The 21,709-nt window shown below is 45.7% G+C and overlaps 1 protein-coding gene and 2 long non-coding RNA genes across 5 annotated transcripts in view; 1 reads left to right on the forward strand and 2 right to left on the reverse strand.

Annotated features, from left to right (window-relative positions):
* DEPTOR (DEP domain containing MTOR interacting protein) overlaps window positions 1-13,707 on the reverse strand; it is a 60,410-nt gene extending 46,703 nt beyond the window's left edge. The window contains exons 1-2 of one of the 3 annotated variants that reach the window (XM_083450637.1): window positions 12,915-13,707; window positions 11,954-12,054 (exon numbers count right to left, since the gene is read on the reverse strand). In XM_083450637.1, coding sequence (XP_083306763.1) covers window positions 11,954-12,042 — 89 coding nt within the window. In that variant the 5' untranslated portion in view covers window positions 12,043-12,054; window positions 12,915-13,707. Of the gene's footprint in view, window positions 1-11,953; window positions 12,783-12,914 lie in introns of those variants that run through there. The other 2 variants (XM_083450639.1, XM_083450638.1) reach the window with 2 other exon arrangements.
* Window positions 13,708-16,717: 3,010 nt separating this feature from the next.
* Window positions 16,718-19,787, reverse strand: LOC310682280. Its single transcript, XR_014513841.1, has 2 exons — window positions 19,673-19,787; window positions 16,718-19,217 (listed from the first exon to the last, which is right to left on the reverse strand). It is a non-coding gene; the product is annotated as an uncharacterized lncRNA (long non-coding RNA).
* LOC310682250 lies at window positions 19,210-20,832 on the forward strand. The gene is made up of 3 exons (XR_014513811.1): window positions 19,210-19,471; window positions 19,515-19,966; window positions 20,327-20,832. It is a non-coding gene; the product is annotated as an uncharacterized lncRNA (long non-coding RNA).
* The last annotated feature ends 877 nt before the right edge of the window (window positions 20,833-21,709 follow it).

The following is a 21,709-nucleotide window of genomic DNA, read 5'->3' on the forward strand; positions in this document are numbered from 1 at the left end:
GTGTGTGTGTGTGTGTGTGTGTGTAAACAATATGAAGGTGGCATGGGAGTTGCAAGCTGGATTTTCAGAGTGGGAGAGGGAGTTTTGCCCTTTGTATTAAAATGTGGGGGGGGGGGGATGTCATATTTCACAGTCTCGCATCCTCTGATAAGTCCTATAGATTTGGATGGAGTTAAACTTTCAGGTAAGCATATTTTGGATTCAGGGCTGGCTCAAGAGACATTGTCGCCTGAGGCAAAGTCAAGGTATGTAATATCAAAGGCAGCAAAATAGTCAAGTTATTGTGGCACCTGAGGCAGGACATCCCACAAGTGTTTTTCCCGTGCCCTGTCAGTAAAAATATAACATTATTATTATTATTACAACTAAAAATGTCCTGCTCTTTCACGGCACACAAAATCAGTTGCCTAATAGTAGGGCCGGCGCTTATTTTGATTTCCACCTTATGGTTCAGTTACAATTTGCATGAGGAAGTGCCTGCCCATCAAATAACCACAGAGGTCTAGCAATGCATGGGGAGCAACGTTGGAAAGGGGGGGGGGGGGTTGCCTTATTGCTCCAGAACAGGGGTCAGCAAACTTTTTCAGCAGGGGGGCAGTCCACTGTCCCTCAGACCTTGTAGGGGGCCGGACTGTTAAGTACTGAGGTTCTCACCCTGGGCCAGCAGGGGGATACTATAGATAGTTCAGGTCCACATATGCAAATAAGGGATTGAAAGTGATGTTCAGTGATTGGATAGTTACAGAAAGTTGTTACAGTTACGTTGTACTGGAGCTCTATATAAGCAGGCTGGCTGAACCCTTCAGTTCAGTTCTGTTCTGACCTGTGAATAAACAAGAGCTGTTTGGAGAATCGCTGTGTCGTCTGATATGTTCACCCACAACTTAACACGGACTATTTGTGTGTGTGTGTGTGTGTGTGGAATGAATGAATTCCTATGCCCCACAAATAACCCAGAGATGCCTTTTAAATAAAAGCACACATTCTACTCATGTAGAAACACGCTGATTCCCGGACCGTCCGCCGGCCGGATTGAGAAGGCAGTTGGGCTGGATCTGGCCCCTGGGCCTTAGGTTGCCTACCCATGCTCCAGAAGAAGCATCTTTCCATTTGAAATACGCTAGCCTTAAAAAAGCAACAACTAAGAATTAGAAGCATTTAGAATTAAGAAGCAAGCAGGCTTCCTTCCAGGGAAGATGGCAAGACTCCCACACAGGCCTGAGCCTTGGCATCTCTTTTGGAAAGTGAGCAATGTCCCCGCTTCCCCTGACACTACTAGGAAAACACAATTATACACAAGACGGGAGCCACAGGGAAGCCAGATGTGGTGGAGGTCTTCTTTCGGAGAATTTCCAGGCCCTGTTCCCCCCTTCCCCCCTTTCATTTAAAAAGTAGCTCGCTCTCTGGTGTCTGGAGATCATGGAAGCAGCAGCAAATATAGACCTGAATAGGAAAATTTAATAAAGAAAACACAAGGACAGTCTGAGAATGGAAAAAGGAGGGCAGACAATAGGCTTCTTCACACATCACACTGAACACAGCTGTCTCTACCCATGTACAAGTGTTTGTGTGAAAGAACGCACACTTGTTAGTTTGCACAGCTCGGGTACTGTGTACACAGGTACTCGGAGTGTACGCTCATGTGAATAACTATACAAGCGTTTCAGCTCAAGTACAGTGGATGCTCGGGTTGCGAACGTGATATGTGTGCGATGCACGTTCGCAACCCGCAGTGTTCGCAACCTGCAGCAGCAGTCCGTAACCCGAAAAAAACACAACCTGAAGGGTCTGTAACCCGAGGTATGACTGTACACACATACTGAGTGTGAACGTCCTTAGAATTTTGATTTTATTCCAGCTTAACTGTCCTTGCTTCAGCCCATGTATCCTCTGCTAGAGATCTCTAGGTTCCGTCACAGAACTAAAATGACCGGAGTTAGTGGCAAAGGAGAGATGATGGTTACACAAGTTTAACTCTCCAACAGAGACACACTCAAAGTACTTTAAAAAAACTGTTGTAGGCCTGGCAGATGGTGAGACTAGTTCTTGGCCTGATGGAAAATAAAAACACGAGGAAACACGGAATCAGTTTTCCAGTGCCATATGTTAAAACAAATAAACACACTCCAGTGTGTCTATTAAATGAGTTTGAATGTCGGCAGCAGCCAGGAATAATTCTTCCACATAAGTGTTAACAAGCTTCTCATTACCACATTATTTGTGATACCCAGCTGCCAAAAGTTACGTTAACTACATCCAGAGCTACAGGAAAACGTTGTGGATGTATGCTGTAATATATACATGCACAGGTAAGTGTAGCAGGAGGTTCAAACATCGTGATCTGAGGTGCAAATGTGGTGACTGGTATCTAAGACTTTTTTTTTTTTTACTGTCCCTATATATTTCTAGCAAGGCTGGGGAACCTTTGGCCCTGCAGATGTTGCTGAAGTACAATTGCCACCAGCCCAAGCAAGCATGGGCAACCAGGAGGATGGATGCTGAGGGCTCTTCGGGATCTGTTGGTATGAGCTTCCTGGCCTGGGATTTTCTTCTTCTGCCAAATATGCTCCATAGCTGAAGCACTACAGTGAGGAACTCAAAAGGCCTCCCCCTCAATATTTGCTTGAACTACATTGTAGTTGCTCTATAGTTTTCCTGCCTAAACTGGTGGAGGAGGTCTTGAACATGGTGGAGTACCCTTGTGTTATTTTATTGGGGGACTGGGCTCAGGTGTGATGGTCTGGGATTCAGACTCAGAGGCTGAACCTGAGGAATCCCAGCCTGCACAGGGGTCCCCACCTCCAGAACCAGCTGAGCCGCGGCTGGGGCCTGAGCCTGAAGGGTCCTCACCTGTGCTGGATCTCAGGTGCAGGCACCAGCTGAGGTGGTGGAGGCCCCTGAGGTGATGGAGGACGCATTGCCTGCAGGTGCTCCACTCTCAGCCCCGTCAGGGGAAGAGGAGGTTGCCTCTGGGTCCGGTAACCCTCCAGCCTCTCCTGAGCTGCAAAGGCTCAGGGCAGAAAGGCAGAGGGAACTAAGTTCCTGCAGGAGGAGTGCTCGCCTCCAGGCCAGGAGAGGTGAGTCACCTGTGGACTGGGGTCGCCCTATGCCTTGGGGCAGATAAAAGCCAGTCAGCCCCAGTCTCAGGTTGCCGGAGCAACATTGTTGGTAGCCTGTTCCTGCATGCACCCTGTCCTGCTCTTCTGCCAGAGTTCCTGACCCCACCCGACTCCCTGCCTTGGACCCAGCTACAGCTTTGATGGACAGCCTCCATACCACACCATCGACCTCGGACTGGAATCAGACCTCGCCTCTCAGTTAGCCCCCGGGACCAGCACATCAGGACTTCGTGGCAGCTACAAGGCTGTCCCCGAGCATTGCAGGCCTGCTCATATTGCAGGCCATACCATCTCCGTCTTCTGGCCCTTCTCCTCTCCTGCCTCTGAGTCTGGACTGCTCTCTGCCACAGCCTCTTCCTGCTCACTAAACCCTGTTGCCTCTTCAGCTTCCGACACCTCCTCCTCCCCATCTGCCCCCTCTTCTCCCTCTGACCACTCATTGTTGTCCCACCACCAACGCCCTGGCTTTGATTCTTCTGCACTTTGGGGTTCCCTAGGGGGTTCCCCAGCTGTTGCCTTCCACCACTTCCAGCCAGTCCATGACATTCACTCACTCCTGACTAGGGAATCCAAGTTGACCCTCTGCTCTCTAGCAACATTTTCTGAAGAGCAACCGGGATCTGAACTGTCACTATGTACAGTATATATAGCTCAGGCTTCTAGCTACATATCCCACGACCATGACTGGAACTTCCTATTATTCCAAGCCATAACTGGTTTCTGAGGAAGAGACAAGGAGAATATAGTTCTCATGAGTGTCACTTGCTATGCGATCAGCATGTTACATGCAGTTAGATCACTGTCAGTTTGGACCCAAACAAGGAATCGACACATTAAAATTAGATCTGGTGCTAAGCAGACTGTATGGACACCGTATAAATGTTTCCACATCTATTTTTGCGTACGAAAGGCAAGAGGCTTGGACCACGGTTCTTTGAAGCTTATTTTAGCACTTTTGGCTGTAGGGAAAGAGATAGGATTTCAGCCTAGACCTTGGAATAGGTGTTCTAGAAAATGTATTTTAAAATAAAGCAAGACTGGGAAATGCTTGGATAATTTGAAGAAGGGCTTTGGCTCAGTTCCAGAGAAGTCCAAGTTTCAATATCCCTGGCATCTCAAAGTGGGGAGTTGAGAAAGTCACCTGTCCAAAATCCTGCACAGTTAGATGAACCAATGTTCTGACTCAGAAGAAGATGCTTCGTGTGTTCCTAACTGTTCACAGAAGAGCAAAGTGACACCAGAAAGCACTTAGGTTATTTGGAAGAAGTTTGCTTTTAAGTTATTTCACAGATGAAGCAGTGCAGCCATTTTGGTTTGGAGCTACGGTATTAATTGAATTGTGTTAGGAGAGGTATGGCAAACCCTTAGCCCATAAGCCCCAATATATTTTCAGTGACAAAGTTTTAATATACCCCACAAGTGTCCCAGGAAAACCGGGGCATCCCGTTTTTTATCGCAAGAATACGTCGGCCATTTTGGTTGCCACAATTTTGCAACATGCTTTTTACCCGATCGTGCGTTTTAGGGTGCCATGCCTGAAAAAGTGTGGGGGTCTTTTTTGGGGGGTGGGGGGGAACTATGGCGTGAAATCGCAGCAACCAAAATGGCTGCCACGCTCTCACAACGAAAAACAGGAAGATGGCATCCCAGATTTTGTGTGGCCTTTTATTTGACACACAAAAGCCAGCTGGCAGAAAACACAGAGTCTAGGAGCTTTAGGAGGAGGCATTTCAAAGACACAATGCTCCTTGCTTAGGAAAAACTAGTTACATAGTTCTGGCAGCTGACTGCAGCTGGTGTTTGATGCTTTCTCACTCCACGTTCCTCTTTCTAGCTGAGTCTCAGCCATGGAGATACTCTGTGTTCCTCAAACAGTGAGCCAGGACCCACCGCAGGTGAGCCTTGAGCTGCTTCCAGATGAGCTTCAGTGCCACCACTGACTCAGTGTCTTCTGATGAATGTCAGTAACAGCAGCTCCTTATATGCTGTGCAGAGGTGCCTGGGAGACAGATGCTCAAGGAGGGAGGTGGAAAGGAAGTTCTCGCTCCCAGGAGGGGAAAGGGCCAAAGGAGAAGTGGAAGGAAATCAGAAAGTGAAGTAAAAGTTAATATTTAATCGCCAAGGAAACAGGGTAGAGAAAGGAGGGAGAAATAAAGAGAGGGAAACTCTTATAGTAAGAAATTAGACCAAGGAGGAGGGATGAAATTGGCCATTTGGAGGGTGGGAATAAGGTACAATTTGAGTACGATAGGGGAATGGGAGAAGAAATGACAGGAGATGGGTAAAATACTTCAAGGGATAGCAAGGGAAAATATATATTTCAAAGTCTTCTCCACTTAGAATACCTGGCTCAGCAAATTCTGCCTAAAACAGGGCAGCTGAGTCACAATACCTTCAGAACAAATTTCGGTACTCAGCTTTGAGGAAAGCTGAGCCACAGAACTCCTTGCTGTGAGGAAAACATGACAGCAAAGAATTTAGCACCTTTCCAAAGTTGGTTAGATAGCAGTAGAAAGTGATGTTTGTTTATTTCCTTCACATCTGAAGGGAGGTCGTTCCACAGGGTGGATGTCACTACCGAGAAGGCCCTCTGCCTGGTTCTCTGAAACCTCACTTCTCGCAGTGAGGGAACAGCCAGAAGACCCTCAGAGCTGGACCTCAGTGTCCGGGCTGAACGATGGGGGTGGAGTCGCTCCTTCAGGTATACAAGACTGAGGCCGTTTAGGGCTTTAAAGGTCATCACCAACACTTTGAATTGTGCTCAGAAAGGAATTGGAAGCCAAATTAGCTCTTTCAGGACCGGTGTTATATGGTCCCAGGGGCCACTCGCAGTCACCAGTCTAGCTGCCGTATTCTGGATTAGTTGTAGTTTCCGGGTCCCCTTCAATGGTAGCCCCACGTAGAGTGCATTGCAGTGGTCCAAGCGGGAGATAACTAGAGCATGCACCACTCTGGGAAGACAGTCTGCGGGCAGGTAGGGTCTCAGCCTGCGTACCAGATGGAGCTGGTAGACAGCCGCACTGGACACAGAATTGACCTGCGCCTCCATGGACAGCTGTGAGTCCAAAATTACTCCTAGGCTGCGCATCTAGTCCTTCAGGGGCACAGTTGCCCCATTCAGGACCAGGGAGTCCTCCACACCCAACCACATGAGAACGAGATGGGGCAAAACCCCATGCTGTATGAGGATGGGAAGAAATGAGCAGGATGTTCAGGGAGCAGTGAAATTCATATATGCACTCACTCATTCTTATGTCAGACAGACAGACAGACAGACAGACACACACACACACAGAGAGAGAGAGAGAGAGAGAGAGAGAGAGAGACAGGGAGAGAGAGAGAAACTTAATGTCAGCCATTTTACAAGACCTTCATTAGAACAAACTTGACCCCGTGTTGCTTGCCAGGAAAATTCAATTCAATTTAAGGTGAAGTATAAATCTAGTTGTAATAAAACCTGTTGTAAACGAGGGCTGGTTGCGTGTCAATTGGGATTATAAATGCTACGTGGAATGTGGTTTTTCAACATATTGAAGAGGAGATTCTTGCCGTTAACTATTCTGATTGGGTAGTGGATTGCTTGCAATTAAGGAACAGTTTTCTAATAGCCACCCTTTCCTTGAAAATGATTTGTTAAGCTCAGTCAAGAATTTTATCGATTACTTGCAAATGCCTGGGGTTTTTTTAATTATTGGGAGGTCGACAGGCATGTGGCTATGCTTGTAGAGCCACAAGCTCTATCACCTCGTTCCTTAGAGAATTTCACTCTTACCCTACAGATGGAGACCGCTGATAAAACAGCACCACACAACCCCATTTGAATATATTTCTCCACCACAATATCTAAAGCTATCAGTCTAGCAGAGATCAAACAATAGGCGAACTGTGAAGGAGCTTCCCACCCCCTTGAAAGCCTTCCAAATGAGCCCAAACAAGTTGGCAAAATGGCAGTTGCTGGTTCCATGTGCACTTGTGTAAATAACAACACTTTAAAATATGATAAAGAGGAAATGCTCCACCAAAAACAAGGTAACAAAACAGTAGAACGAAATTTCTATGTGCTAATTAAAATGCACAGATGAAAAGTTAGAAACAATCGCTCAAATTTAAATGGAAAGACCACAGTGGGATCACCTGTGACCAGGTGAGCTGTGAGCCTCCTCAGTCCGACAAACAGGTGATCACTGTAGATGGGAAAAACTCAAAGCCTCTTCTCTCCCTTTTTATGGTTCTTTTTTTGTTGTTGTTAAACCAGACTTGGCCTTGACCCTTCAGATAGAAAACTCCTTCAAATAAAGGAGTTTATTAAGCACTTTGACACTCAAAAAAATATACTAATTCGGCATGTTTGCATTTATTTCTATTGCTGACTATGCACACTATGATCTGTTTTTAAATACTTTGGGGTGGACTTTACTTCCAAACAATTCTCTATGGGGTTGGAATGTTAGTGGCGTCCTGTTGAAGGGTATAGAATGACTCCAGAATCCTGATGCAGACAGTTTGTTGACTTCAGTATAAAAATCTCCACTGATTATTGATACGCTTGAGTGGCTAGTCTTTGACACTTCCTCTCTCCTTCCCATGTTCCTCTTTCGAAAGATGCACAGTTTCCATAACAAAGCAAAACAAGATTTAACAAGATCGTTGGATACAGGCATTCTGGGCGAGGTGGTCAAGAGAATACCTGTGGCACTGCTGCGGCTTTTTCAAACTTAGAATCATTTTAAAGCTTTTAAATTTGTTTTTAAAAGCCTTTCTATGGACTGTTGCAAACTCGTCTGGACCCTGTTTCTCAGAGAGAGGCAAGGAAGAGAAGGTGGCAGAGAAGACACCTGTGCTGCTACAGATAATGGAATAGCTCTCCACCCCAAAAATGGGGAGGGGAAAGAGGGATGGGGGGGAGAGAGAGGAGGAGAAGAAATGGGATGGAAGGAAGAGAATAGCCGTGTTGCTGCTATTGCCACAAAGAGGAGTCTATGGCACAATCTCTTGTGCCAGCCTTGAATCTCAGAAATAAACGGTTAGCAAAAGATTAACCGTTCCAGAGAATTAAAACAAAAGAGAGGTGTATTTACTACTGTTCAATGACTGGGAGTTAGAAATCCTTGCCTTTCAATCAGCCAGAAGTTTACTAGTAGAAACTATTCTACCTTGTGGCCACTGATGCCCAAGGCAAATTGTACACCTGTTCTGCCCTACCCAATTCCATTGCTTATTCCACCATGCCACTCATATTAAAAATGCAACACTGGTTAAAACACTTTTAACCACTTATAGACATCAGTCCACCTGCCTCACTACAGCATGTCAACAAGCTGTCCTTGAATCTTTTTTGTAAAATTCAACGTATGCGCCACAGAGTTTTGAAATAAATTTAGGGATGGACGGATCAGACTATTTCAGGCCCAGATCAGTTTCTTATAGATTTTTCATAAATCCATTTCATCCTGTTGTCACAGTATTTTGCAACCACACATTAAACAAGAAAGCACAGTTCACATTAAAATCTGCAACGATCAAATTCCTCAGCCATCCCCAAGCATATTTCCTTGCAATGGATGCAAAATTTAGTAGTGTTACAAAGTTCTTCCCACAACGGTTTCTTTATGATAATCCCTAGAAGCTGTTAATTTAGCTTACAAAGTTTATACCTTCATTTCTCAGGAACTAGAAGGCATAGCAATAGATATGCTACTTTTTCTTATGTGGTTATTCATCTTTATTTTTTTATTGCCAGGAAAATGGCAGGCAAGTGTCAAAGACACCTATCGGCTTTTGCCCTTGGTAACACAATTCCTTCCCTTTGCCATTTTGTGAACTTTTGGTTCTTCTTCTGCCGACTCCTATAAATATTCAGAGCTTTTGGTTCCCTCCCCAACAAAGGCTATTTCTGGTCCCCTGCCATTCTGCGGAGCTTTTGCTCTTTAGATGTGTATGTTATGTGTATGTATTTATTTTTAGGCTGTGTCCCTCCCCATCCTCTCCTCTGTACTGTAGCACATACCTCTTCCTTCGGAAAATGAAAGGCAACAAATGGATTTCTCTCCATCTATTATCTGTACAGGCTACTGGCAAAGGGCCCGTATTTACGCAAGTATTTTCTAAAAGGATATGCACTGAGGTTGGAGAAGGTGGACGGTAAAAACCTCTCTGTCATGATACTAGAACTGGGGTCCGTCCAACGAAGCTGAATGTTGAAACTTAATTCAGGGCAGACAAACAAAGTACTTCTTCATATAATACTTAAACTATGGAACAGTATACCTGAAGGAGCGTCTCCACCCCCATCGTTCTACCTGGACACTGAGGTCCAGTGCTGAGGTCCCTCTGGCAGTTCCCTCGCTGCGAGAAGTCAAGTTACAGGGAACCAGGCATAGGGCCTTCTCGGTTGTGGCACCCACCCTGTGGAACGCCCTCCCACCAGATGTCAAAGAGAAGACTTTTAGAAGACACCCTGTTTAGGGAAGCTTTTAATGTTCCCTAAACATTACTACCAGACTTTTAGAAGACACCCTGTTTAGGGAAGCTTTTAATGTTTAACAGACCATTGTATTTTAATACTCTGTTGGAAGCCGCTCAGAGTGGCTGGGGAAACCCAGCCAGAAGGACGAGGTAAAAATAATAAATTCTATTCTATTCTATTCTATTCTATTCTATTCTATTCTATTCACTGCCGCAAGAGGTAGCGATGGCCGGCCACCAACCAAGATGGCTTTAAGATGAATTTGGCAAATTCGTGGAGGATAATAGCTTCTAACCATGGTGGCCAAGAACGAGTTCCAGTATGCCTCTTCTTTGAACACCCAGTTTCTGGGGAGTTTCAAGTGGGAAGACTGTTACTGCACTCCTGTCCTGCTTGCAAACTTTCTGTAGGCATCTGATTGGCCACTGAGAGATTAGGATGCTGGACTAGATGGGCTATGGTCTGATCCAGGAGGGCTCTCCTAAGGAGATTTACATTGCTAAGAGAGAAAGGATCAGTATTTAATTGCTTAAAGAGAAGCGAAGTTTTTTAAAAAATATATATGGAAAGGCCCCAAACCACACGTTATTATACAGATAACGGGAGTCTGGAAATGTGCTTTCCCCCTAATTCATAGAAACACACAATCATTTCCCCTCGAACCACATGTTAGAAAGTTGTATTATAATGACTTCTGCACCTGCAGAATCCACCACCACCACGGTTACACGCTAGTTCTTAAAAATAGGGAAGGAAATGGGTGGGAAAAAACATCGTCATTCTGCTTAAGATGTGATCCTTCTTCCTTGGAAGTAAATCCTACTGAGATCAACAGAATTTACTTTTCAGGAAACGTGTTCAGGATTGGGTTTAAGGGAGCAATCTTCCAAAATTAAATGTACTGCTGTGGTATTGGCACTTTTCCATTCATTCTTTGGGGGAATTAATTAATTTGGGACCGCATGAAAGACGAATAGAGTTTCCATAATGAGTTTAATGCCCAAGAGATGCTAAGACCTGCATTCTGATTACTCACTTTCCTGTCTTATCTTATGACCTGGACTTTATGCAGCCTGAAGGGAGCTCAGCATGATTAACAGGTTTGGTCTGATATAAGCAGCTGCCCATGCTAAACACTCATGGCATACAAGAAATGCAGTCACTATCTTTCCTTTCTTACTCTTCTTCCTCCTCCTCCTCCCTTTGCCTTTTTGAATTCGTTGGCTGACCTGCTGTCAAATAACCCATGCAGCAATAATTCACTGAACTGAACTGAAAATTGCACCAAATTACAGTAGATTACAGATACTGCAGGACGCGGCAAGACATTTCTCTACCCTGAAAAGTTTTGCCTATGGTGATTCATGCCGTTGAAGAATGCACATATGAAACTGGATGCATGAGAGTGTTCATTTTCTCTGTAAACCTTATAAAAAGACATAAGCGACAGGACAGGACAGTGGTACCTCGGGTTACATATGCTTCAGGTTACAGACGCTTCAGGTTACAGACTCCGCTAACCCTGAAATAGTACCTCGGGTTAAGAACATTGCTTCAGGATGAGAACAGAAATCGTGCTCCGGCAGCGCGGCAGCAGCAGGAGGCCCCATTAGATAAAGTGCTGCTTCAGGTTAAGAACAGTTTCAGGTTAAGAATGGAACTCTGGAACGAATTAAGTACTTAACCCGAGGTACCACTGTTCTCAAAGGTGCAGGTTTTTCTTCTTCTTCTTGTTCTGTTTTCCAATTTCAATGCCGCCTCAGGGCCGGCCCACCCATGAGGCCAAGGGAGGTGACCGCCTCAGGTGGCAGGGTCCCCAGGGCCAGCATATCCTGATGTCAATCTTTCCTCACCCCCTGTTCCTGATGTACAGTGGTACCTCAGGTTAAGCACTTAATTCGTTCCAGAGGTCCGTTCTTAACCTGAAAGTGTTCTTAACCTGAAGCACCATTTTAGATAAATGGGGCCTCCTGCTGCCGCCGCACCGCTGGAGCACGATTTCTGAAGCAAAGTTCTTAACCCGAGGTACTATTTCTGGGTTAGTGGAGTCTGTAACCTGAAGCGTATGTAACCTGAAGCGTATGTAACCACTGTCATCCACCCTGTCTTCCCTGATGGGAAGGGGAGGGCACCTTGGGGGCTGAAATGTCTTGGGCCAGCCCTGTCCAGTGCATCTGAGGTTAGGGAGTACAGGGCAGTGACACATGCCACTCTCCCTGAAACCCGCTGCAGCCCCCTCACATTGCCCATGGTAGAGCTCTAGGCCCCCCAAGTAGTGGTTCCTCCCACATGTCCCCATCAGCAAAAGGTTCACTCCCCAGTTCACTTTCATGACATTTTTGCAAAGGGAAAAGTCCAGGTCTCCTACCGTAACTGCTCCCCTGTAAGCAGGACCTCGGCCATGTGCTCCAGCTCCGTCGCTCTCTGCTGCATGGTGCCCAGGCTGCTTTCTTCCATCTCGCCACTAACCTGGCCAGGTGCACACAAGAGCCGGAAGGTTAACAGGGAGCAGATTTGGATTCCTTCCTCAGCCTCTCCAGTGCTCAAAGCTGAAGCTTTGCAATCTAACCTCCCAAACACCAGTTTGCTCAGTTGGTTAGGGCGTGGTGCTGATAACGTCAAGGCCGTGGGTTTGATCCCCACATGGGCCACCTTGATATACCTGCATTGCAGGGGGTTGGGCTAAATGTCCCTCGGGGTCCCTTTCAACTCTGAGAAACCTCAACATCACCCTGAACCCCCCTCCAGCAGCCCAATTCTGTGCCTAACCCCTCCCCTCCGTCCCTCACGGTGGCATCTTCCACTCTAAGCTTTGCGCTCTCCAGAGACCATTTCCTATCCGCTTCAATTAAAACTTCTGTCGCCCGTTGGCTCGCTGCATCTCTGTTTCACCTCCTGCCCTTGAGCTCTTTCGCAACTGGCAACGCGCAAACGCGTTTTATTCCTCGCTTTCACAAGTTTCCCTTTTCTCCTCGCGCGCTCCTCTCTTCCTTGCAGGAACCGAGGAGCTGCCTCGCTCCGATCCGTCCTGCAAGCCTTGCATTCAAGCGCTCTTGGGCAGATTCCTCCCACCCCCCTTCTCCCCCCTTCATTTCACGTTGCAATAATTTTGCATGCGGCAGTTTGGGAATGTTAGCTGCGGACGGGTCAAAGGGAACGAAGCCTTTCTCCCCTCCCCTCTAATCCTGCCGCAGGGAGAAATATAAAAGCAGATTTTCTGTCTCCGGAGAATTGCATTCTTGCATCATCAGTCACGGGAGGAAAAGCCACCGAAGGCTCTCCAAGCTCAAACAGAAACTACCACCACCCACCCAGGGCTTTCCACTCACCTGGGCTGGGGGAAAGTCGTGCGTTCCTTCTGCAAGCGATCAAAAAAGATCCCCCCCGCTGGCTTTCTTGTTGTGGTGTGTGACAGGCAGCTGGCGAGGGAGACACGTGGTTGCAGCAGAGGCGATCCAGCCGAGGCGCCAGCGACCCCCTCCGTCCGGCACTGGCTGGGGACAGGCGCTGCTTGCGCAAAGCGTGCGCTCAATGTCAGCAGCGGCGCAGGATGATCCAGTTCAGCGCAAGGGCGGCGGCGGAGGGGGGCTGGGAAGGCTTGAAAGGGGAGGTGGGGAGAGAGGGCTCCCCTCTTTCCCACCAGCGACCTTTCACATGATTGCAGAGCGAGCTATCGAAATGGAGAGGCGGCGCTTCTTTTTGCGCGGCTGCTTGCTTGCTGAACAGGGAAGCAACTCCAGCTGCTTGGGTCCCCCCTCCCCTTCCCCCCCTCGACTTAACTGAGTTCTTCCTGTTCTTCTTCCTTCCACAACAGCTGGGGGGGGGGAGAGGAGGAGAGAAAATGGGTCAAAGGGGGATCGTGGTTGATTAAGAAGCTGCGCTGCGTTTCTTCTTCCTAAGAATAAGTAACAGAAAGGCGATCGGGGCTCCGCCAGCCAAGCCAAGTGCGGTGGTGCAGAATGGGAGATCAAGAGCTGGCAAGGTCCAGGTCACAGCTGTCAACCTTCCCTTTTTTTGCGGGAAATTCCCTTATTCCAACGCCGTTTCCCGCTGCTTTCCCGGATTGTTAGATATCCCTTAGACTGTCCCCGGGACAGGTGAGGCTGCTGATCCCTTATTTTCGAGGCTTGTTGTTGTTTAGTCGTTCAGTCGTGTCCGACTCTTCGTGACCCCATGGACCAGAGCACGCCAGGCACTCCTGTCTTCCACTGCCTGCCGCAGTTTGGTCAGACTCATGTTTGTAACTTCGAGAACACTGTCTAACCATCTTGTCCTCTGTCATCCCCTTCTCCTTGTGCCTTCAATCTTTCCCAGCATCAGGGTCTTTTCCAGGGAGTCTTCTCTTCTCATGAGGTGGCCAAAGTTCTGGAGCCTCAGCTTCACAATCTGTCCTTCCAGTGAGCACTCAGGGCTGATTTCCTTCAGAATGGATAGGTTTGATCTTCTTGCAGTCCATGGGACTCTCAAGAGTCTCCTCCAGCACCATAATTCAAAAGCGTCAATTCTTCTGCGATCAGCCTTCTTTATGGTCCAGCTCTCACTTCCATACATCACTACTGGGAAAACCATAGCTTTTACTATACGGACCTTTGTTGGCAAGGTGATGTCTCTACTTTTTAAAATGCTGTCTAGATTTTCGAGGCTGCTGATCCCTTATTTTCAAATCTGAAAGTTGACAGCTATGGTCCAGGTTCAGCTCTCCCCGGATGACCGTGGGCCATACGCTTATCTGCCTCTACCTCGCAGGGCTGTTGTGGGGCAAAAGGGGGAGGACATTTCTCTGATGAAAATAGGGACGTGTTATTCCACAATAATTTTATTATTTGTACCCTGCCCATCTGACTGGGTTGCCCCAGCCACTCTGGGCAGCTTCGAACATATATAAAAACATTTAAAAAAGACCCCCTATACAGGGCTACCTTCAGATGTCTTCTAAAGGTTGTATAGTTCTTTATCTCTTTGGCTAGGGGTATACATACCCTCCAACATTTCTCCGATGAAAATAGGGACATCCTATGGAAACGCAGGACATTCCAGGATCAAATCAGAAACTGGGATGGCTTCTGTAAATCTGGGACTGTCCCTGGAAAATAGGGACACTTGGAGGGTCTGGGAAGAGGAACAGTTCCAGATTAAACCCTACAGAGGGAGGTCGAAATCTCGGGGGGCCCTCACAAATTATCTCATAAAACATTTTTATAATTTTCTTTCAAGATCAAATCAATATTACTTTGATCAGTTGTTGTGCCAATGCCTACTTTGCAAGCCAGACCTGCATGCTGTGAGTGCCTCCTCCATAAGCTCAGGTTGTTTATATGTAAACCATTTATCATGAAATATATATGCCCCTCATTCCAAGGAAAGAGAGGGCTAGGTAAACATCTGGAATCTCGCACTGCTTGGAGATTGGGGTGTGTACATCAGTAATATATACAGCAGGCATGTCCAACCAGTAGATCATGATCCCTGGCTGTTCCTGGTAGGTCATGGGATCATCCCCCAAAAAGGTCAGCAACTCTGCTCAATCCTCCCCAACCCAACCCTTGGCAGAGTCAGTGTGGTGTAGTGGTTCAGAGCGGTGGACTCGTAATTTGGTGAACCGGATTGGATTCCTTGCTTCTCCACATGCAGCTGCTAGGTGACCTTGGGCTAGTCACACTTCTCTGAAGTCTCTCAGCCTCACTCACCTCACAGAGTGTTTGTTGTGGGGGAGGAAGGGAAAGGAGATTCTTAGCCACTTTGAGACTCCTTAGGGTAGCGATAAAGCGGGGTATCAAATCCAAACTCTTCTTGGCAACCTTCCCTTTCCACCCACCCACCCCACGCATGCTCCTCCTCCCTCCAATGATAATGGGTAAATCACTACCATTTTTTTTTTATTTTTTTTTTTTAACTGGGAGTAGATCACAGTCCTTTGGACATTCCTGATATACAGTATATAAACTTTTGAACTGACCTCTGCTCTGAAGGTTCCTGCCCTCTAATTCCAAATGTGTGTCATGTGTGATTACATGATCTGCTTCACTGCATAAAAGGTAAAGGGCCCCCTGCCATTAGGTCCAGTCGGGGCCGACTCTGGGGTTGCGGCACTCATCTCACTTTATTGGCCGAGGGAGCCGGTGTACAGCTTCCGGGTCATGTGGCCAGCATGACTAACCCGCTTCTGGCGAACCAGAGCAGCGCACGAAAACGCTGTTTACCTTCCCGCCAGAGCGGTACCTATTTATCTACTTGCACTTTGACATGCTTTCAAACTGCTAGGTTGGCAGGAACAGGGACCGAGCAACGGGAGCTCACCCCGTCACAGGGATTCGAACCGTTGACCTTCTGATCGGCAAGTCCTAGGCTCTGTGGTTTAACCCACAGCGCCATAGCCTTGCCTTTATCTCTGCTTCTTTTAATTCTCTCTGCAATACACAGGTCCATTGGCTGAGGTAGACTTCTGAGTGCCAGCATGCATTTCCACTCATCCTGGTACGCTTGTGCCACACTGCACACAGTTGTGAGAAAATAACCACACCGAATAGAACCAAAGACCTTAAATAGTCTTACTCAGAGTAGACCTAGTGAAATGATTAAGACTAATTTAGGTGCATTAATTTTGATGTGTCTTATTTGAGAGGGGGAAATAACTGGATACCACCTTTCTGAGAGTAAGAGCCGTTTGCCAGTGGAATGGTCTACCTTGGGAAGTGATGGACTCTCCTTCCTTGGAGGTTTTTAAGCAGAGGTTGGCTGGCCATCTGTCATGGATGCTTTAGCTGAGATTCCTGCATTGCAGGGGGTTGGAATAGATGACCCTTAGGGTCCCTTCCAACTCTACGATTCTATGAACCCCAGCACATTTATTATTATGGCACAAGCTTTCATGGAGTAGACTGCCTTTCATCAGATGCATAAAATGTTATCCTGAGTTACAAGTGTACACCTGGGGGTGGGGGCAGAACTGTAAACAGTGCAACCAGAGGGAAATGAAATACAGAAAGTACAACAAGGATAACAAAAGCATTTGGGGAGCTCCTGCAGACAACCTGTGTATTTCACATTTATCCTGATTTTCTCGCACTAAGCTCATGTGCCAATAGTTAACCTGGGTTTGAATTTACACACACCCTAGTGGAAAAAGAGACGATTGTAACAAAATGGTTTATCAATTCACAATGATCAGTCCAGAAACTTTCTGGGAGAGCTACATTTGACCTTGGGTGTGAGGTTCCTGCTGGAGACACATTAGATATCTACATTTCCCCCCAAAACAATCCAAGTTTGTTATGGTTTTGCCAACAGCAGTGCTGCCTGATAATGGTCTCCTTGGCATCTTACCAGACATGTCTTTCTTATCAAGTAGCGTCAACATAGGTGCCAAAGTCACACATTGGCTGTCAATTCTCTTCGGTACAAGGTTCGAACTCCCAAGCACCTTGCACGCAGCTGGACTTTTAAATTGCTGTCATCCATTTTAGCCCCACCATGGCTGTTCTGACGTTTAATGAATTCAGTGGTGCCTTAGAACTAGCATGGCTGGAGTAACAGCTATTAAGGTAGACTATTCCCAGATGTTGCTGGGTCTCTAAAAACTAATTTTTATGGAATACAAAGATTCAGAATAACCATACAATGTGGAAAGCGCTAAGTTCAAGAAATAATTAATACAGAAATATGCAATAAACGAAAGAAAAATTCAGGATGCAGGGGTAGGAAGGGTACAGATTAGGAGTTTATTTACACATTTCTTAACTATAAACAGAAAGATTTGTCTTGGATTTATGCATTGATGTATATAGAGAGCATATTGGGAAGGGGGAGGGAAGATTGTCATCTTAGAGCAACCATGGATCTGAATGCTGGTCACAGGTTAAAATTGTGCAAGTCATCCTTTACATAATTAATCACATCAAACCATATTACAAATAATTTGTTTTGGTCTCTTGCTACTCTTAAAGTGCAAGTGAGTTTTTCCCATCTGTCTAATCTATCTATCTATCTATCTATCTATCTATCTATCTATCTATCTATCTTTATTACGGTCCAGAGACCCAACAAATCATTACAAAGCAATACACAATTCATACAGCCTACCTCCAGGTTAAACAAGCATTTTGTTCAGAATATAGGGATTATTTGTTCTTGCAACCGCCGATAAAAACTTTGCCACTGCTAATGTTCTAGAATTTGTCCGGTCTTCCAATAGGAACCTGACATAGTGAGCTCCGATTTTCCTGGGAAAGGTACCAGCAAGGGTAGTATCAGTTCAGCCCTGGCTTGCTCATATTTTGTACAATGCAACAAAATATGTTTTATGGAATCGATGTCTTGAGCACACGAGCAAAGTCTGTCCTGGTAGGGAACTCCTCTCAACCTGCCATCCAACACTGCAGAAGGAAATACGTTTAGTCTGGAGTTTTTCCCAATAAAGCTATCTCCCACAGTTTGTTGTACCAGGTTAAGAGGGTAGCCCCATTTAAATCTTTCCAGTGTTTGGTAACAATTTGGCAGCGAACGTTGAATGAGACACCATCTCTCTGCAGTGTGCGGGTACATCTCCAGCTTCAGACAAACTGAGGTGGGGAAGTGACCATACGGTTAACAATTTAACTATTTCTTGACAAACTGAGTTCCAGAAGGGTTGTATTTTGGGAATCCACCAACCGGTTTCAAACTTCCTGTACTAATGAGAAATAATTTGATTTCCCCCCTGAGTATTGTCATATGTCCTTTTCTTTTTGTTGCTGCTCAAAATGTTCACAGTTTACTCCCTTCCTTCCTTCCGTGGCTTCACTATTCTGCAGCCAGAACCCATTGCTTATTTCTGCCTTATTTCCTGGCCCAATGTAACATCCCTGAGTAACTCTACCGTCAGTCAAAGCAGAGTGACTGTCCCAGGGAGCAGATGAAGGGTAATGTGGAGGCAAGTGGTCTCTTCCCTGCCCTGGCCCTGTGGACTACATTACATTACCTAAGCAAGCTGACTACCTCCAAGTGCTGTGGAAGATGGTGGTCCATCAATAGCATGGAAGCAAGATTCAACTGCCACTCAATCAGTTTTTGGATTGGGGTGGGAGAAATCACCCTTCTCAACAGGCAGCAAAATGTATTGAGCTGGTGCCAACGCTTCAAAAACTTACCAGCTCTTGTTGCAAGTAATTGCACGGCAGCTCAGCAAAAGAAATAAGACTCTCTGCCATGTGTTTATTTGCTTTGCTTCCATTTATCTAATGAAATCATGTCAGTTCTCTAGTTTTGCTTTTACTTGAAGTCCATCAAATGTAATGTTTAGTTTTCATTTTGATCAGGTGCAACTAGAACTTGATTTTCCCCCAGTTTCAATTATGTTTAGCTTTTATTTTATTCTGGCTATTACAAAACGACAAACCTTATGTGTGAGAGATTATCTCCTAGGAAGAGCAATTTGGGGGCGAGGGAGATAATCACAACTTTGCAACTACCTAATTTGGTTGTTACAGTGTCACTTCACTGGCCTGATTCATACTTAATGTCCAGCCATGGTTTCTTTTAAAGACCATGAGTTAACAGATGATCAAATAAACCACAGCTTTATCTCCATTTTTTGTTTTGTTTTCCAGCTGCTCTTGCCTTATTCCTTTGTAGCTCAGTAAGGATCTGAGGAATGGCTAAACAAATCAAGAAAAGATGCTCAGATGGGACATAACTCCAAGCCACAATAGCTAAAACAAACCAAGGATTATAAACCAACAACAAATAATGTCTTCAGAGCAGTACTTTTACAACCCATGGCTTAGCATTATGTGCAAACTAGGACATTTTATGACGTACGTTTAGGAAAACAGAAATAGAATTTTCGCCCAGTCAGTCCCCAACAACAAGAGAGATTGGCAGTCTTGAACTAGGCCTGCATGAGACAAAAGTGTGTGCAAGATACAAATCTATGGCTTTGGTGGTCCCACTAGAAATCTTGTACTCTGTGCAAGATACAAATCTATGGCTTTGGTGGTCCCACTAGAAATCTAATGAGGGTTGCAGGATCTGTTGGGAGTGCTAATGCTGTGAGCCTTCCATCATAACCTCAGTCTGCAATTATGTGCAAATAAACCTTATATTTAGTTACCTTCTAATGTGAGCTTAAGTTGGGGAGATAGCGGCAGCATTCTCACTTCAGTTGCTATCTACAAATACACACTTGTATATTGGATGGGTGGGGCTGGTTGTCTCTGCTGCATTTCGGATCTGCTCAGTAGATATTATAGTCCCCATACGTTAGTTGTTGTAGTTTATATTGCTATTGAAGAGGATAGCTTGTGGTTTACATTGCTATTTAAGAGGATATCTTATCTAACCGTTCTGTCTGCTCTAGAAATTTAGAATTTTAATTCTATACACATCAATACTTACTAATACAGTGGTGCCCCGCAAGACGAATGCCTCGCAAGACAGAAAACCTGCTAGACGAAAGGGTTTTCCGTTTTGGAGGTGCTTCGCAGGACGAATTTGCTATGGGCTTGCTTCGCAAGACAAAAATGCCTTGCGATTCCTGGGGGGTTTTTTTCCGCTCCCCACCCCCTTTTTCTAAGGCACTAAACTGCTAATAGCCTTTTAGCAGCTAATCCGCTAATCCCTTAAACCTTTAATAGCCGCTAATAGCCGCTAAACTGCTAATAGCGCTAATCCGCTAATGGGTTTGCTTCGCAAGACGAAAAAACCGCTAGACGAAGAGACTCACGGAAAGGATTCTTTTCGTCTTGTGAGGCACCACTGTACCAAGGACCACCACACTGGTTGTGTCCACTCTGCTCTATTTCCAAAACATGTTTAACGTCACACACAATTCACAAACTCGTCACACCTAAACAAGGGACATCCTGTGGTTAAAAGAACAAACACAACTAGCTTTTTAGGCCAAGCTACACTAGGCAATTGACAAACCCACAATATGTTTGTGGGCAATTTTCAGCACCTCCTTTCTCTAGAAGTCAATCGGCCCCATTATAATTGCCTCAATTTATGACGGTTATCTGTGCTAGTCATCTTCCATTTTTGCCACAAACAGCCTTGACTGATATGATCAGAGGCTCATGAGAAACCAAAAGAGGAGGCAAAAATCCTCTGTTTTTTATAGCATCACCAAGCCTTTTAAAAGTCTGAAAATTATTATTAACGTTGGTTCTTTCATTTTGGTGGCTGCTAACCAAATCCAAACCAAATATCTATATGTACATTTTACAGCAGCCCACAAACATGCTACACGTTAAGTCATACTTACCCTTCAAAGTATTCTACACCACCTGCATCACAGTATGCTACAAGTACATGCAAGGAGCTGTGTACCAGGTGTGATCCTGCAAACTCAAGCAATAGTAGCACTTATCCTTCCCACACATCCTTCTGCAATAGGTAAGTCAATGCTCACAGTTACAGTTCTGCAAAAAGATGAATTAAGACAGTGAGACAATCACATGCTGAAGACCACAAGCCAGTGTGTGATCCCATTCCCAAATAACGTGCTCCATTTGCAAGAGTGAATCCAGCTGCTAGAGTCAGTAAGGTTTTTAGGAGGAGGTACATGCCACAAATTTTCTCCAGCAGTGAAAGCAAGCAGGAAATGAACAGTACCTGCTGAGCTTTCTGGAGTATATTTCTAGTTGTGCATCATGTTTGTCAATGCAACAGGTTTCACTTTGTATGTGCTGTGACAGTCTGCCCCCATGTGGCTTTATTTGGACATAGAATGAGACTGAGTGCCTTTCAATAGGGGTGGGGAATGTGTGGTCTTACAGATGTTCTCAGACCACTCTATTCCTTCCCATTAGTAATACTGGCTGGGAGAAGTAAAAAGTGAGGGTTCAACAGCAACTGGAAGGCCAAAGGTTATCCCTGCACTATAATGGTCTCCCCTTGAGAAATAGAAGATCTTCAATGATGGACAAAGGGTTGCCTAGTTGGTCACCAATGGTGAGGCAGTTGCTATTTGCCTCAACAGTGTGGCTAGGAAGGGCACAGCAATCTGCAAGTGGGCAGCAACAAAGGAACAGCAAGACACTTCTGCCCATCCCAAGGCTTTCTTTGTTGCTTTCACATCTGTGTGACCACCCCACAAGGCTAAGCTGTGAACACTGGAGGCCATGGGTACTTTGGCACCCACTATAAT

This window comes from Podarcis tiliguerta (genome assembly GCF_965153285.1).
Source record: "Podarcis tiliguerta genome assembly, chromosome: 7".
Lineage (NCBI taxonomy): Eukaryota > Metazoa > Chordata > Lepidosauria > Squamata > Lacertidae > Podarcis > Podarcis tiliguerta.